At 50.8% G+C, this 16,097-nt stretch overlaps 1 protein-coding gene across 1 annotated transcript in view; it reads right to left on the minus strand.

Moving 5' to 3' along the window:
* Positions 1-1,824: 1,824 nt before the first annotated feature.
* NSMF (NMDA receptor synaptonuclear signaling and neuronal migration factor) overlaps positions 1,825-16,097 on the minus strand; it is a 47,165-nt gene continuing 32,892 nt past the window's right edge. The window contains exons 7-15 of the mRNA XM_029960542.1: positions 14,426-14,515; positions 12,716-12,837; positions 11,220-11,303; positions 10,144-10,177; positions 9,558-9,628; positions 8,348-8,427; positions 6,712-6,814; positions 6,555-6,630; positions 1,825-4,752 (exon numbers count right to left, since the gene is read on the minus strand). Coding sequence (XP_029816402.1) covers positions 4,655-4,752; positions 6,555-6,630; positions 6,712-6,814; positions 8,348-8,427; positions 9,558-9,628; positions 10,144-10,177; positions 11,220-11,303; positions 12,716-12,837; positions 14,426-14,515 — 758 coding nt within the window. The 3' untranslated portion in view covers positions 1,825-4,654. The remainder of the gene's footprint in view (positions 4,753-6,554; positions 6,631-6,711; positions 6,815-8,347; positions 8,428-9,557; positions 9,629-10,143; positions 10,178-11,219; positions 11,304-12,715; positions 12,838-14,425; positions 14,516-16,097) is intronic.

A 16,097-nucleotide genomic window follows, 5' to 3' on the forward strand; every position in this document is an offset into this window, starting at 1 on the left:
ACTCAAACTGGGTTGTGATGGGCTGGATGTTTACACTTACACCAAGCCTGCCATTCCACCTCCAGGGGGATTAAGGATGGGGCTGGGATTAAGGGCACATCTCCAGATCCTGCCAGGCTGGCTGTTTAGAATCAGCCCTTTCCATCCTTCCAGCTGACCCCACTCGTGCTGTGTGAAGGTGCCAAGGCAGCCCTGCAGTCCCTGCCAGCAGAGCCTGGGAACAGGAACTCCCAGGGCCGGGTCACCAGCGCAGCCACAGCTCTCTGTGGGTGGGTGTGTGCCAGGCTCTGCAGTGGTGCCAGGGCAGCAGGGACACGTCACTGCCTCTCACTGCACAAGGCAATGGAGGGGAGCAGCTCCCCTGACCAGGGACAGGGCTTGTGTGTGAGGAAGGAACACACACACACTCCAGAAGCCCCTGGAGCAGGAACCCTGTGCTGAGCTCCAGGCACCAAGTGCAGGCTGAGAAATGAAGAACAAATTCCTTCTGGGGGTCCCCCGTGCAGAGGATCAGCAGAGCCCCTCCTCAGGTTGTGGGACATGGCTCAGGTGGCTCCAGAGGCACTCAGAGGCAGGACAGGGTGGGATCCCAGGGATGCACAGAGCAGAGTCCTCACACGGGCACGATGAGCTGCCTGGGGGCCTTTTGCAGTCAGATGTTTTGCTGGAGCTACAAGGACTTTTCTGTTTGGTTTTTTTTCAACACAGGAAGGGATTATTTGGGAGTTCATCTGTTTCCCACCCCAGCCCTGGAGGTCAGCTGCAAAGGGAAGCTGGTGGCTGCAGCACAAGGAAAGGTAAAAAAAGCTTTATCTCAGTTTTCTACCTGTTCCTATATCCCTCAGGTAACTTGAATTTTCTTCTTCCCTTTCCTTCCCAGCCAAACAAGAGGAAAACCCCTGTACAGGACAAGTGCCACAACCAAGAAGACAATGATCCCCCCAGGCCTTTACAGCTCAGTGAACATTTCCCTGCAGGCACCAGAGGACATGGTGGGGCCACTCCCAGCAGGTGAGCCAGGCTGAGCCCCTCCTGCTACCCTTCTCCCCTCCTGGAGGTGACACTGCCAGCCCAGGCCATAACACATTTATCCACACACGGGGCTGGATAAATCTGCCTCACAGCAAGGGCAGCACAAACCTCCACTGTTGGCTGGTGAACAGCCAGGGCTGGAACCCAATTCAGCCATCCCAGGTCCATCTGCCTCCCTCCAGGGGTAACCAGGGCTCTCCTGCCCCTGGGAAATGCAATTCCAGAGCACACAGGAGCTGCAGCAGCAGTTCCTTGGGGAGGGATTGAGTGTAACAGAGGGTGGTGGATGCCCTGACAGAGCACAGGGGCAGGACCAAGCCACAGCTCACAGCATTTACTGACAGCACAACTGGTTCCAGACACACCCCGAGAGCAGGCTGAGCTGTTGAGGGCTGGGAGGAGCTGGGGGAAGTGGAATGATGACAAACTGTCCTGTGTGCCCAGCAGCCACAGCTGCCCCAGGCAGGCACTGCAGGGAGCTGTGCCCTGGCCTTGGCATCCCAGGGGAGATACTGCAGGAGTGCACATGGAGCTGTGCCCACGGGTGCTGCCCTGGCATTCCCAGGGCAGATAACGCAGGGATGCACAGGGAGCTGTGCCTGTGGGCACTGCCCTGGCCCTGGCATCCCCAGGGAGATGCTGCAGGAGCACACAGGGAAGCAGTGCTGGGCCTCAGAGATGTCCTGGCTGGGGCTGTGCCGGGCGCTGGCAGCGAGCACACACCCACAGCTCATCATTCTTTACAGGCTGGTCCCACTGAGGAAGCTCCAGGCTCTATTTTTACCTCTAAAGTTTAAATAATGACAATTTTTATTTTCCTCTGCTGACCCCTTCCTTTCCCAGCAGCCACTTGAAAAGCTCAACCGGTGAAAAAGGGCAAGAAATGTGTTTTCCTCTGTCACCAATGGTTAATTCCAAGGATGCTGCTCCACACAGGATGTCAAACATCACAACTCTGTTCCAGTCACAGCTCTGAGAATATTTCCTCCCTTTAGGCAAATGAAGGCTACAAAGGAAATAATATGCTCATGTCATAAACATCACAAACTATGAGGAATATAGATCTTTGGAGGGAAATGCATTCATCAGTTCTCATTATCCTATAAACTGCACCAGGAAAACAGTCCACAGTGTCCATTCCAACACACATCTTCCCACAGGAGTCACTGTACAATCTACCTTCTACTTTGCACCCCAAGTTCTACAAGTGGTCAGTGAGGATATACAACAGTTCTACAGAGAAATCACTCCAGTGGATACAGAAACGGGCCCTTTTGGGGTTAAATAAGATTTTCAATAGTTCCACAATGCTACATTCATGCTACCAAGTTCACTGAATTGGGATTTCACTTCAGGAAAGAGAAAGGAAGAACAGTTTGTCTGTCTCCAGTTAGGAGGTGAAAGGGTCAGAAAGGGAGAGAGTTTTGTGTCAGCATTTTAATCCTCCCACAACCATTTCCTTCTCCAGATAACATGACTTTGTGCTTCCATTGCACCTCTGGCTCCCACCTCTCACCTCAGAGCTGGTGGGAGCCACAACATTAAATAGTGATTGGCATAAATTTTGGGTTCTTTTTTTTTTTTTTTTTTTTTTTTTTTACATCTGGCATTTCCTTCCAAAAGCTACAGACTGGTGCCTGTTCTTCCCTTCACTCCAAGTCTGGCAAACCTGAGTCCAGGGATGAGATGAGGCTCCCAAAGCTCCCGAGGTCAGGGCAGCTCCCAAGAGCTCCCAACCAGGGGGAGGCAACAGCCCACACCTCTTTGGTTCAGTATGTGGCTTTCAACAACTTTAAACCATCCCTCTCCACTTATTCCTCTCCTTACGTGTATGTACATTATTTCTTCAAAATAGTTTTGCTATAAAACTGCCATAAATGTAAAGGGTTCAGCAGTTCTAGCCAGGGACCTGCTCCCCAAAATCACAACCACAGGGGGAGGAGGACTCTACAGATCAGAACAAGTAGTTCTTTTTGTAAGTAGTTAAAAGAAGATTTATACATATATTTTCCTTCACTTCACAATCAACTAATTTTAGATAACAGGAAATCAGGAAAACAAGGTAATCCTTCCCTGTTACTTCTTTTGCTTGTAAAAGAAGTAATTTGTGTCACCTCCCAGAATTGCCAGTGACCTACAGACTCTAAGTACTATTTATCCTCTGAAAGGACAGTCAAATGTGAAAAAAAAGCCCTTCCCAAAACAAAAAGCACCCCTTGACCTGACCAAAAAAAAGTAAACAGATTCCAAAATGTATCATCAAATATCAAGACCTGGGTTCTCAGGTCTGACAGAGCTTGGGGTTTTCTCTGTCCTGCTCAGGAAGGGAAGGGAACAGCTCAGACCAAGAAACAGGTCTTTCAGCAAGGAAAAAGAGGTGTTTTATGCACAAACAACTGGCAATCAAGTGAACACAGGGAAGATTCAAACTCATGCTCCAAACCTGTTCCTCCAGAAGCATTTCTCCCAAATGCCTCAGTGCACAGTCCCCTCAGAGGGGTCCCAACAGCTGCTCCTCGTGGCAGGTCGGGAAGGGAGCTCATCTCCCAGCACACAGCAAAGCACTGGCAGGAACAGGTAATTACCATGGCTATTAATTTCTAATTCATTTTTATACCACAGAGGGCCTGACAGAGGTTTCCCCAGCCAGGCCCCATATTCCTAACCTAAAGTATTTCAGCAAAACTAAAGTCCCATAGTTTTGCAAGCAGCAAAATAGAAAGTAATAAAGTTGTGGCTAATTGGAGGAGAACTATACATTCGTGAGAGCAGGTACAGTTAGTGCAACACAGCTACTCTGAAAGGAAGGAACCAAACCAATGCAGCAGACATGCAGGGTCTGCCAAGTTATGTTAAAACCATGTTTGCTGGTGATTAAATATGTCTACAGAAGATATATTACCAATCTGAATATATTTTCAAGCAGACCAGAAATACCTCATCTATTGGTTATGGTGTGTTATTTTTTAACTAATTAAATATTGAGAGGGATTTTTACCCCCACCCTTTGCTATAAAAATTGCACTTATTTTCTATTAAACAAAACAAAACAAAAAAAAGAAGATTTCAATTCTATATCCCAGTATATATTCACATGGAAACTGGGTTGTCTTGCTCTAAGCTTGCAGGAGTAGGTGTAGCAGTCCTTGCTCTCCGAGATCCTCAGCACAGAAGGTCCCAGCAGTACAACCCCCTCCTCCCTCTGTGCTCTGGTGACTTCTCCATCGTAGTGCATGGGTAACTGGGTTTATATTTTTTTTTTGTAAGAAAACCTGAGCTTCAAAAGTCTTTAAAAGGACCTGGAATCAAATCTGGCCCATTCTGACCCAAAACAGCTCAGTTCTGCCAGGAACTCCATCCTGTCCTCGTTGCACACAGCTCCTCCTGAGACCCCAGGGCTCGGACTGGGGCCAGCCAGGGTCACCCCCTTTCCCTCCAGTCTCTCTTGACCCAGGAGACTCTCCTTGGACACGCTTCCGAGGGCTCCTCCTCCCCTGCCTTTAGCACTGCTGCTCCCGTGGGGCTCTGAAGGGCTCCCTGTGCCAATAAAAAAGTCTCTCTGCAATAAGCATGACTTCTTGGACACTGGTGATGAGCTTCCTCTTGCAAAGTCTTCTCCAGCTCATAAAATGTCATCGTAATCCAATAGTTTCGAGTGCTGGCGGGTCTTCCAGAGGCGGTAAAGGCGGAAGTCAAAGTAAGTCTCGATCATTTGCTTACCTAGAAGTGAAATGGAGCAGAGGGGTCACACCCTGCAGCACGGGGGACACAGGGGAGAGGCCACAGCACCACAAAAACCCCAGCAGGTTTGTGGGCAGGGCACAGGAACCCATGCAGACACTTCCCTGGGGGAACACTGGCATTGGGCACCTGCCCCGGGGCACGCGGAGGTGCCCGTGAGAACCAAACATCTTTTCAGATCTCCTCAACCATGAATGGCTCCTTGTAATCCCCTGGCAGGGTTTGTCCATGGGGGAAGGAACTGAGCACAAAGTCTGTCTCCAGACTTTGACCTCTCTGCTCTGAGTGCTGAGCTGGGGCCAGGGGCTGGGGAGGATCAGCCACAGGGACTTCAGAAACTACAAACCAAGAGTTAACTCATTGTAAAGACTTGTGGGAAACACTAAAAATAATTAACATTGAAAATTCAAACAAAAATATGCCTTTTTTTTTTAAATTACCAGGCCAGCTCTGCGCTGCAGGGCTGTCTCTGCTCCCAGCAACGAGCTCACAGGACACACCAGTGCCAGCTCTGAGCCCCTCTGATCAAAGGGGGGTCTCACAGGCACTCACAGAGCAAGGGCAGTGCCCAGGAGGCAGTGGGTGCATTGGAAAATGCAAGGGCAAACAACCCTGCACTCAGACAGGGCTTAAGGAGGGGATTTTCGCTTGTGAGGCCTGATTAAGATTAGTTTTAGATGACTTTGCAAAGGATTAGGAGGGTACAGTATTACTGCGTCCCAGACTGACCAAGGGGATAAATTCAGCCGTGTTCTTCAGCCCTCCTGGAAGATCAACTGCTCAGTGCCTGCACACAGAGCCCACTGCCTGCCTGCTGAGCTGCCCACAAACCTGGGAATCTCCCTGCAAGCTGCTCTTGGACACATGTCCAAGCATGTTCCCCGTGGGATCTCTGCAGGCAGCGGGTACAGCTGCTCCAGACCTTGGCAGGACACACACACAGAACTGAGAATCTGGTTTAGTAGAAAGTGTCCCTGCCCATGGAACTGGATGAGCTTTAAGGTCCCTTCCAACACAAACCAGTCTGGGACTCTGTGATTCCATGAACTCTGTGCAGCACCAAAGTGCTCAACTCCTGCACATTCCTGAGGGAGAGGGGAGTTCAGAATAACCCAGCAGTGCTGAGGCCAGCTGGGAGCAGCTGAGGAAGCACCCACAGCCTGATGCTGTGTGGTTTTATTTGCCAAGAGAACAAAGTGCCAAGGAATACAGCAAACACAAAAAACAAGGGCAAACTCAGAATCTGCTGCTTGTAAAACCTCACCAGTTACCGACACTGAGCAGAGAACAGGAAAAATCCTGTAGCCCCTTGAAACATCTTGAGCTACAGGCAGAAAAGGGGAAAAAAGCCAAGAGACTGAGCTGTAGAAAGGCTCTGATGGGTCATATCCCAGTTGCTTGTTGATGACACAACTCTTTCAGTGCCAGTGGTTTGAGCCCTGGAGAACCTGGCTACAGAAAAGGTTCTGCTCCATGTGCATTTCTCCCACATATTCCTCATGTCCTAGTATTAACAGATCTCCTACACTCAGCTTGGAAAGCTGCCCACTTTGCACTGCCAGTGGCCTGGGACAGGGCTCTGGAGCCTCAGGCACAGGACAGATGAAGTGTGAACATGGAGGAACTGCGAGGGGAAACCCAGGAAAACACGGTGGTTACAGGCAAAACAAAGACCATGGCAGGACTTAAGGGAGCTCAAAACTGCTTTCTCAGGAAGATGCCCCCCTGAAGGAGGCAGGCTGGTTAGGAGGGTGTGTGGCTTTGTAAAGAAAATAAATTACCTTGAGCTGATAGTTCAAGTGGAGACTCAAAGGCAACCCTATAAGGATTCATTAAGTTTTTCAGATTCTGAAATAGCTGAAAGGAAAATATATCAAAGTTAGCAGCTGAAAACAGAGATGACTCCTGGAGACCCAGAATTGATCCAGAAGCTCCTACCTTCTCCCCATTGGGGTTTCCAAGAACATAGCAGCCCATGATGTGGATGATATTTGGTTCAGGATTGATTTTACTCATCAGCCGGCTCAACCTCTTCCAGAAGCTGGAAAAAACAGGAAAATACAGAATAAATAATTAAAATATAAACTATCTCTCCTCATAGGCATGATTTATCCCAAGGATGTGTGCACACACCACTCAGAAGGGTGTTCAGGAAAAGCCATTGGATCTTAGACAGGGAAGAGCAGTGGCAGAGCAAGGGCCTGAGGAGCAGGTCCAAGTCATGTGCCTGAGGAGGAGCAGCCCACTGAGCCAAGGAAGCTCCAAGGTGAAGAGAAGGGAGCAAAGTCCACCAGGAGTGCTCTTGCAGTGACAGCTTTACTAAGCATCCCCTCCAGTTTCCTCTCTCCCATTTCTATCAACAACTGCCCTTTCTACTCACCAGTGTTCTCAGTGCACTGGTTCATTTCCAGGGCAGGAAATCAGCAGGGAGTAGCTGGAGAAGTTGTTGTTCTCCACAGCTACAGAGGCAACACAAGCCCAGGCTGCTCCATGTCAGCCTGTGCTTGGTGCTGGTCACAGTCAGACCCACTTTAGGTGCTGTGACTGTGACCAGGAACCTGGTGGGATGTGAAACACAACCCTGGGCAGAGGGTTGGAGCTGGGGGGGGCTCTAAAGCCCAGCAGTTCCTCCATGGGTTTCCCAACCAGCCTGCAGCCTCAGGTTTCCTCAGGACAGCCTCCCAAGGAACACACAAGCTGCATGGAGACATTCACTGCCAAGCTCCCAAATTTTCAGCTGTGTGTTCACAGCTTTCTGAAGATCCCTGATTTATTGGCTTGGGAGCAGTTATGATGCCTGGAATGTGTTCAGAATCGTGTATGTGCACAAGTGCTCAAAGATTTTACAGCCAGTGTTTGTGCCAGAGCACGGGATTGCTGAGCAGATGTTGATTTTAATACTCAGTTCTCTCGCCAACAAAAAGTTGTGTAGGAACAGGTTGGTGTAACATCCTCTCCCCCACAGCCAAGCACCATTAGCCAAGGAAGTCTGAGCCAGCAAAAGTGAGTAGGCAGCAAAGCAGGCAAAGCTTAACTCTACAAGGAGAAGCAAAATTGCCTCAGCAATCCCAGCTGACAGGCTGGCATGTTAGTGAAAGGCCTCCTCAGTAACAGGCTGGACTTTGAGCAGGCTTTGCAGAGACAAATTCCACTTCCCCCTGACCAGAGACAGCTGTGGGGGAACACTCTGGATTTCTGCCACTGGTGTCTGCTCAGCAATGCCACTGCAGCCACTGCTGAGCACCAGAGGCTCAAGGGGCATGTTCTGGTTTCTGGTCAGCACAGCCTTTGTTAGGAGAGGAAATACCTTTTTTTTAATTTTTTTGATAGTCTCTAGTCCAGAGAGACACTAAATAGCAGACAGAAGCACAAATCTCCTGGTGACCAGGGCTGCAGCTCTGTCACCTTTGCATCTCCCCCTGAACGAGCTTCAACCTGCTGACAGCCCCTCCTCATCCCCTGAATAACCCACCCCAGCTCCCTTCACCTCTTCTGCTTGGCCATGTGCTGCAAACATTGAGCAAACCCAGCAGGAAAACTCCATGCAAGTCCAGAACACAACAGAGCCACTCACAGGATCAGATCTTCCTCCTTCTCCACTTTGGCGAAAGTGGCGACTTTGTTCTTTAACAGGTATAAGTGCCCGGGACCTCCCTGCAAGAGAGACGCAGACACGTGGAAACCCCTTTGCACAGGCCCCGGGGATAAAAATCCTGGATGCATTTCCTGCCCTGCCCAGCCATTCCCGGAGCTGCCACAAGGGAGCAGGGCAGCCACGCTGGGAACCCCCCGCAGCAGGCACTGGCTCAGGGCACATCCACACATGGGGAGTGGGGGGGTTGGAGTCTCCAGTTTTTACTGTTCTGTGCCCACCTTGCTCTAGAAAGGCACAATAATAGACAAAAATCGTCGGTGTGAGTCACTGGAGAGTAATAGGGAAGACAAGAAAGTCTGTGTCATTTGGGGACAAGGGACATCCCCTGTCACTGGGGGACCTGCCGTGGTGGGCAGAGGAGAAGCTGAGCACAGCAGGGATAAACAGGAAAGGGATGATGGCACTGCAGAGGAACTGGCCTTGGGCAGCAAAAGGCATAAACAGACTGAGCACAGCACCAGGAACATTAAAAGCCACAATCTCTAGGTCAGTGTGCAGCAAACCTGCCATGCTGCAGCACAGGGGACACGGGAGGGAGTTCAAGTCAGGTTCTCTTCCTCATTTCTCATGTCAAGGTTCCCTGCACAGCTGCTGGGGAAGTCCAAAGCTGACCACCCCGGGGAACAGGAGACTTGGGAAGGAAATCCCCAGCAAGCCACAGATCCAGCAGGGCTTGAACCTGTCCAAGCCACAGCTCCAGCCTGTACCCTGACCCCTCTCCTGCCTCCACTGGCCTCCAGCTGAGCCATCTGCCAGTCTGACCCACAGCTTGCACCACTGTCACTGTCACACTGGAACTGGATGGAAACCATAACCATGACACTGCAAATGCTTGTTCCTGTCTCTGGAATCCCCTTTTGAGGTCTGTGCTGATGCTGGTTTGCCTGGGGTTCCTCGAGAGCAGCTGAGAACCAGCCCAGCTCTTGACCTGGCCACACCAAATCAGGTTTGAGTTCCTGCTGTCACAGCAACTCCAGCCTGCTCAGTGTCTGGGAAACGGGAAGTGAAAGCTGGGCACTGGCAGTTACCCCAATGGAACCTGACTTTGGAATATTGCTTCCTTCATTCTCCCTGTAGAAAAAGACAAATTTGTAAGAAATCACCCAAGCACTTAAAAACTTTCACATACCTGGCAAAATATCAGCATCTTCCAGATTTTGCAGCCTTTGCGATAAATGTTAAGTTTCTTCTCTATTTCCTCTGCAAAAAAACCCCAAATATGATAGAAAATATGAACCATGGAGGAGGTTAAAAATCAATCTTATTTCTTTCCACTTCAGTCCTGCAGGCAGGAGGCTGAGCTGGGAGAGCTGCTCAGCACCTACATGCCGGGGATGCTGTGGGAAGCAGGAATCCCAGTGTGTCACAGGGCAGGGGAGGGATGGTGCAGCACCAGGCACTGGAGCAGAGCCAGCCCTCCTGACCCTGTTCATGCTCCCACCCACCACACAGGTGCAATGAACAGGTACCTGCTGCCCTGTGCCTCAGTTTCCCTTCCACAAACCAGGAGTTTGGCATAGAAAACGAGCCACAGAAGTGAAGGTTTATTACAGCAGCACATCCAAGAGCAGCTGACTGTCTGTCATGTGTCACTGGGGTGGCAAAAACACCTTTATGAGTGGCAGCTGAGGCACAGGGCAGCTGAGTGACTGACACATTGATGGGTTACATTCACAATGGGCAGGAAGCAAGAAAAGGAAATAACACTCACGTACCTAAGATGTCATCAAAGGTGGCATGTTCATGGTCCTGGAAACCAAGACAGAGGACACACAAAGGTTCACTGTCACTACATCAGCTCCCATGACAGCATTATGGTCTCTAATATTGCACACAATCCCATTCCCAGGCCAACAGATGCTCTAAGAGCAGTTACACCAACTGAAGGCTGGTAGTGACAGCACAGCAATCACCACCCTAAATCACATTTCAGCACAGAAGCTGAAGGCTCAACTGCCCATGAAGACCAAATCCACCCAAAGGCTTGGAAATGAAGGCTGCAGACACATCCAAAGCACAGACTGTCCATCAGATGCAGTCAGCACCAGCAATGCCTATTTGCCTCTTGGCCCACATTTTGCAGCCAGTTTTCCCCACGTCCAAGCTGGCTGACAAACATCCCAACACAGTGCCTCTGGCACAGCAGGATCATCAGGACAACTGCACAACTCCCCAAGGAAGGGAGGCAGCAAGGCTGAGCCCCCAGCAGCACTGCCTGCTGCACACAGGGCTCTCTGGGCTGTCAGTCCCACCTTCCCTTTCAAATTAAGTGAATAAGTCATTAGGAAAAAGAGACCCATGACTCCTTCCTGCTGTTTCAGACACCTGCTCAGGCCAGATTCCCAGAGAAAAATCAGAGTTAAATTAGTGACTGGCAGGGATGCACCACAGCTCGTGGGGTGATGGGGTTTGTGTTCACTGCTGAGCTCTGAAGTCCTGCTCATCCCAAGGATGAGCATAAGGAGGAGCCCTAAGCCTGACAATGCAGAGCTCTGCCTGTGATCCAACCTGCCCTGCCTTCCCTTGATAACCTCCCCATGCAGCTTGGCTGGGCCTGAAGAGCCCAACAACTCCCATGTGCCATTTTCACTCCACCTTCCTGTTCTGCCCAGACCTGAGCCCCCACAAAGCCACCCCAGACCCCAAAACTGGGTTCAGCACAGCCCCAGCCCCTCCCTGGCAGCTCTTCCAAATCACACCAGTGCTTTGGAGAGACCATAACAGGAACTATCAAATAAAAAATTCCCAATATGAAGCCTGTTCCCAGCCACAGCAGAAGGGATTTACTTACATAGAGGATGGGGATGATGGAGGGGTCGTCCCTGCGGATAATGGTTGGGACATACTCTGCTTTGGGCACCTTGGAAGAAATGAGCTGGAAGAGACAAAAAAAAGGTGTAATAGCATGAGGAGAAGGTAGTACAGTGTGGACAGAAGCACATAATCCACTGCTAACAGTGCCCTGGCAGCTAATCCAGCCTCTCTGCATCCCTGTGGAAGGTATTCCAGCCTTTGTTCCACCACAGAGCATCCCAGGCCTGTCAAGTACCCCCTGTGTCACCATCTCCTGGACCCCAACACAGGAGCACACAGCTCTGCCTCACAGGCAGCAGAGAGAACAGTTTGGGAAGGGGAGGCTGGTGTGCACAGAGGATGTGTCACCAGGAATGGCTGTATCCCCAGGAATGGCTGTATCCCAGTAAGGATCCCTCCTGTACAGACTCCCTTCTGGCTGTAGGGAGTGCAGGGAGTGTTCAAAAGGCAGGAGTGGCTGGCTGCTGGTGGGACACTGCATCAGGCTCAGGGTCACAGGCATCAGGAAGGTATCTGGCAACTCTGGCTGAAGGTTCAGGTGGCTCCAGCAGCACCAGAGCCCCAACTGTGCTGTGATTCCAGGCACCTCCATTCATCCCCGGGAGAGCAGAGCAGGCAGTGCTGCTGGTGGACTGGGAAGTGCAGCCTGGCTTCCAGCTGGGGCTGGTGCCCAAGCCCCCCATCCCAGTAGGCAGCACATCTGTGCTCCAGCCACATGGAGTTATTGGGACACTTCTGAAGCAGCACAGATTTTATATATATATATATATATATATATATATATATATATACACACACATATATATATACACACACTCCATATATATATCCAGGGATGGACAACCACCACACACACAGTCTCCATGTCCTTCACTCTTCCCAGATCTTAGCAGGACCCATTCAAACCCAGCACTGCTGTGCTGGACTGGCAGTGCTGCCCTGACAACAGGCTGGAAGCCTCAGACCCCATTTTGCCTCGTGCATGTGGCCAAGAAGGGATGTGTGAGAACCTGGCCCTGTCTGCCAAACCCCACAGAGCAGAGCAGGGGAGCACAGGGGGAAGGTTGGAATCAAGGAATAGCAAGAGAGAGAAACCATCCCAAGGAATGACATGCAGCTTCAAAGTAAATCAGGCAAGTAACAACAGGAGAGAGGGACTGCTGGGACTGGGGACTCAGGTCTCCATTTTCAGGGTTAAACAGACTCAGGCTGACTTGACTCTGTGTTGGTGTCAGTCCTGCTCTGATCTGGATTACAGGTCCTTCCTTCTAGTTTTCTGTCAACACATTAACCCCAGCAATAACAGCTCTGAACACCGTGTCATGTCTTGGCTGATCTCTGGGTGACCCTCACACACACCTGAGGCATTGCCTACATAACAGACTTGCCTCTTCCCATGGAGACCCTAAACTTAGCTCTGAAAGGACAGACAGAGCCTGAGTAGACACAGACAGCTGAGCTGGAAACCCTCACCATTATTTTTGGTGGAATAAAGTCTTCTCCGTCACATGCCATGGCTTCAAGTTCCTTTTCTGCTTCCCAGTTCAAGTCGAAGTCACCCTCCAGAGTGCCGCAGGAATCCTGAAGGTCATGGCCTGCCAGGACACAGGGAGCATTACCAGGGCAGAACAGCCTTCCCCATCCATCCTGGCAGCTTCCTCCCAGGAGGCTCCACAAGCCACCAGACTTGTGCCCTCCTGCCTTCCCCAGAGGGACAGACACCACACTTTGGGGCTGGTGTCTCCAAACAGACAGACACGGAACGGATGGAGAGTGCACGAAGAGCTCCACACCACATATCACAGAGCCTCATCACCCTCACAGTCACCAGGCTCAGCTTTCACAACAGTCACCCCGTCATTCCAGAAATGGAGAAGGAGACAGAACACAGACAGGCTCTCTACACTTCAGCATTGCCAAGCTGATAAGCAAAAGTTCAAACACTTCAAAGCTGGTCTCCTTGTAGTAATTACTGCTCTGACTACATCTTTTGAGGGATTGTAAAGCAAATCTGCCTTGTTGGTCAGACTGATCCTGGCAGAGAATTCTTAGAGCGTGCGTGAGGACAGCTGCAGCAAACACATCATAGTGCAACAGTGGACTTGAATTTGCTCTCCAAATTGACCTTACCTGTTGGCCTTCAATGCCTCCTGGGGAAAAAAACATCTGGAAGGAATATAATTGACCATTAAAGGTTAAAAATAGAGATGGTTCCTGGACTGAGGAAAGAGAACCGAGGTGCCTCTCTTTGTGCCTGTCGGGATGTCCGAGTGTCGCTGGGCAGTGCCTGCAGCCTGTCTGAACCACGGCTTTTCCTCTGGTTAGCTGAGGGAGCAGGGAGGGATCAGACTGCCAAGCAGCAAGCAGGTCATGTTTTGAACTTGGCCTGCCTTTCACACACCTCCCCCTACAGCTAGCAGGGCCAGATCTCACGCTTACCTGGTAGGTCAGGTCATTTCATTAGTGAAATCCATTTCAACGTGGGCAAACTCATAACCACCGAGTTCCTGCCTACAGGCTTTGTAAAATCTTTGTAAAATCTTTGTAAAACAGCCATTCCCTCTAGAAGAATACAGTGGGAAGATGCTGGCATTTCCTCCTGTAAATTAGCACAACAGCATCTCAGTCCCCACAAGCAGAACATGGCAGCACTACTGGGGATTCCCAGAGGAATTCCTGGCAGCCCAAATGAAGATCATCACCTATCAAGCCTGACCTGTGCAGGCAGCACGGCCAGGAAATCAAAGCTCCATTTCACAGAGCATTTCAGTTGTTCTGGAGCTATTCCAGACTAGAGAAGAGCTCAGAAGGGGCTCCTGCATGGGAAGCCAAGTCAGCCCCACTCTGGTGAAGGTAGGCGTGGACTGGAGAGCTTCCAGGTGGGTTGTTTGGGTCCCAAGGAAATAAGGGACGATGGGAACAGAGGGCTGTAAGAGAGCTGTACCACTACTATCCTTTGGCAACTGCTTAATAACCTGAGGTTAGCTGGGTTGTGCTCTACAAACGAATAGAGGGACACACAGATGAACAGGTACATACACCTGGAGCGTTACGTGCTCCGATCTCAGGAAACTAAAAGGATCACAGACAGGACAGAAGGGCACAGAGGAGTTACTCCAGTGGGACTCCAGTCAACACCTCCACTGGAGGGTTTGCCCACAGGAGGAAGGACTCAGAACTCACTTTCTCGAGAGTCATGGAAGGAATCAGCTTTGATGGGAGTCGGGTCACTCCAGGACCTGCTGAAGCTCCTCTCACGCCGTTCGGCAAAGGCTAGGATAAAACCAGAGCAGGACATTAACAGATCCCAAAGCCACCTCTGCTGCTGCCACCAAACAAAACAGCCAGTAGATTTCCACCAAAGCCACACATCACAGACTCCCCTGGGCTTGTCCTTCCACTTGCCAAACGTGAGTCCTTTCCACACAACAAACACGGGTCTCTCTTCTGCACAGCCCAGACTAAGTGCCCTGCAGAGGACAGGGTGGGTAACACAGAAAGTGGATGACACTTGATGGTCTCTCCTTAAATGGCTCACAGCTCAAACCTCAATTTAACAAAGCTATTCCGGTGTCCCAGTGTAAGTGCTTGGACTCAAAGGCCTCCCAGGAAGATGCACTGCACAGCTAATGACCTCTATGACCAGAAGAAGGCAGTAGTTCTCCAGGCAGTTCTCCCTTCATGTTCTTCATCCCTTCATCCCAATCCGAGCTGGACCAAACAGCAGGACAGGAACGTCTCTGGAAATCTCATGCTTTCTAACTTTCATTGCAAAAGAGGAAATCCTTCAGCCTTTGCTTGCCTGCACTCTTGTGAGCACTACCTCTGGTTTGTTTTCTTTTCCCAAGGAGTATTGTATTGTTTGTGCTGGCATTTCCCAGTCGGAATCCAGGGAGCTTGGCCCAGCTGGCTGCACCACAGGCAAATTCCTGGGAAGTGCCAACCACCATGTCTGACTTGGCAAGCCCATGTGAGAGCCATTATGCCGACATTAACAGGTACTTACAGCCACTAATACCTATTTCTGGTGGCAGACAGGGAGTTTGCAGCAGGGTATCGAGTAACAGCAGCACAGGAATCCACTGCAGGTCTGTATCACAAGAGCTGAGAAGCAACCTGTCCCCTCCTGCAGTGTGTCCAGGGAGGGTGTGACCTGTCCCCTCCTGCAGTGTGTCCAGGGTGGGTGTGACCTGTCCCCTCCTGCAGTGTGTCCAGGGAGGGTGTGACCTGTCCCCTCCTGCAGTGTGTCCAGGGTGGGTGTGACCTGTCCCCTCCTGCAGTGTGTCCAGGGTGGGTGTGACCTGTCCCCTCCTGCAGTGTGTCCAGGGTGGGTGTCCAGGGAGAGAAATCACATCTTCAGTTCTTCAGGTGACCTCCATCCTCAGTTTGCATTTAAACCAGGCACTGAGGTATTGTGCACACAAAGAAAGCTTTGAAAACATGACCCCAGAGTTCCAGAGGCAGAGACATGCCTGAGCTTCCCCACAGTTCTGGGGGAGGTGAGCCCTGGCCACGTCAGGCAGTGCTAACTCAGATGCCAACAAAGACTCTGGAAAGGGCAAAGCTCTTTGCTGATCACTTCCCACAGCATATGAGAGAGGAAAGAATGCAAATTGAACTCAGCAGTGCTTTGCTGTGGGCAGTCTGTACACGATGCCTGGCCAGGGGGTGGGAAGAACAAGCTGTTTTCCATTCTGGAGCAATCCTCAGCTCTCAGGAGCAGGTTACACCACTCTCAGCCCACTTCACAGAGACAAGGGTGCTGCCCCAACCAAGTTATGAAGGAGTGTTGCCTTCTGCAGAGAAAGGGAACTGCCATTTCCCAGGCCTAAGAGGGGATTTCTTCCCCTGTGAG

Source organism: Manacus vitellinus, unplaced genomic scaffold (genome assembly GCF_001715985.3).
Source record: "Manacus vitellinus isolate BGI_N305 unplaced genomic scaffold, ASM171598v3 scaffold_27_pilon, whole genome shotgun sequence".
In the NCBI taxonomy this organism is placed as follows: Eukaryota; Metazoa; Chordata; class Aves; order Passeriformes; family Pipridae; genus Manacus; species Manacus vitellinus.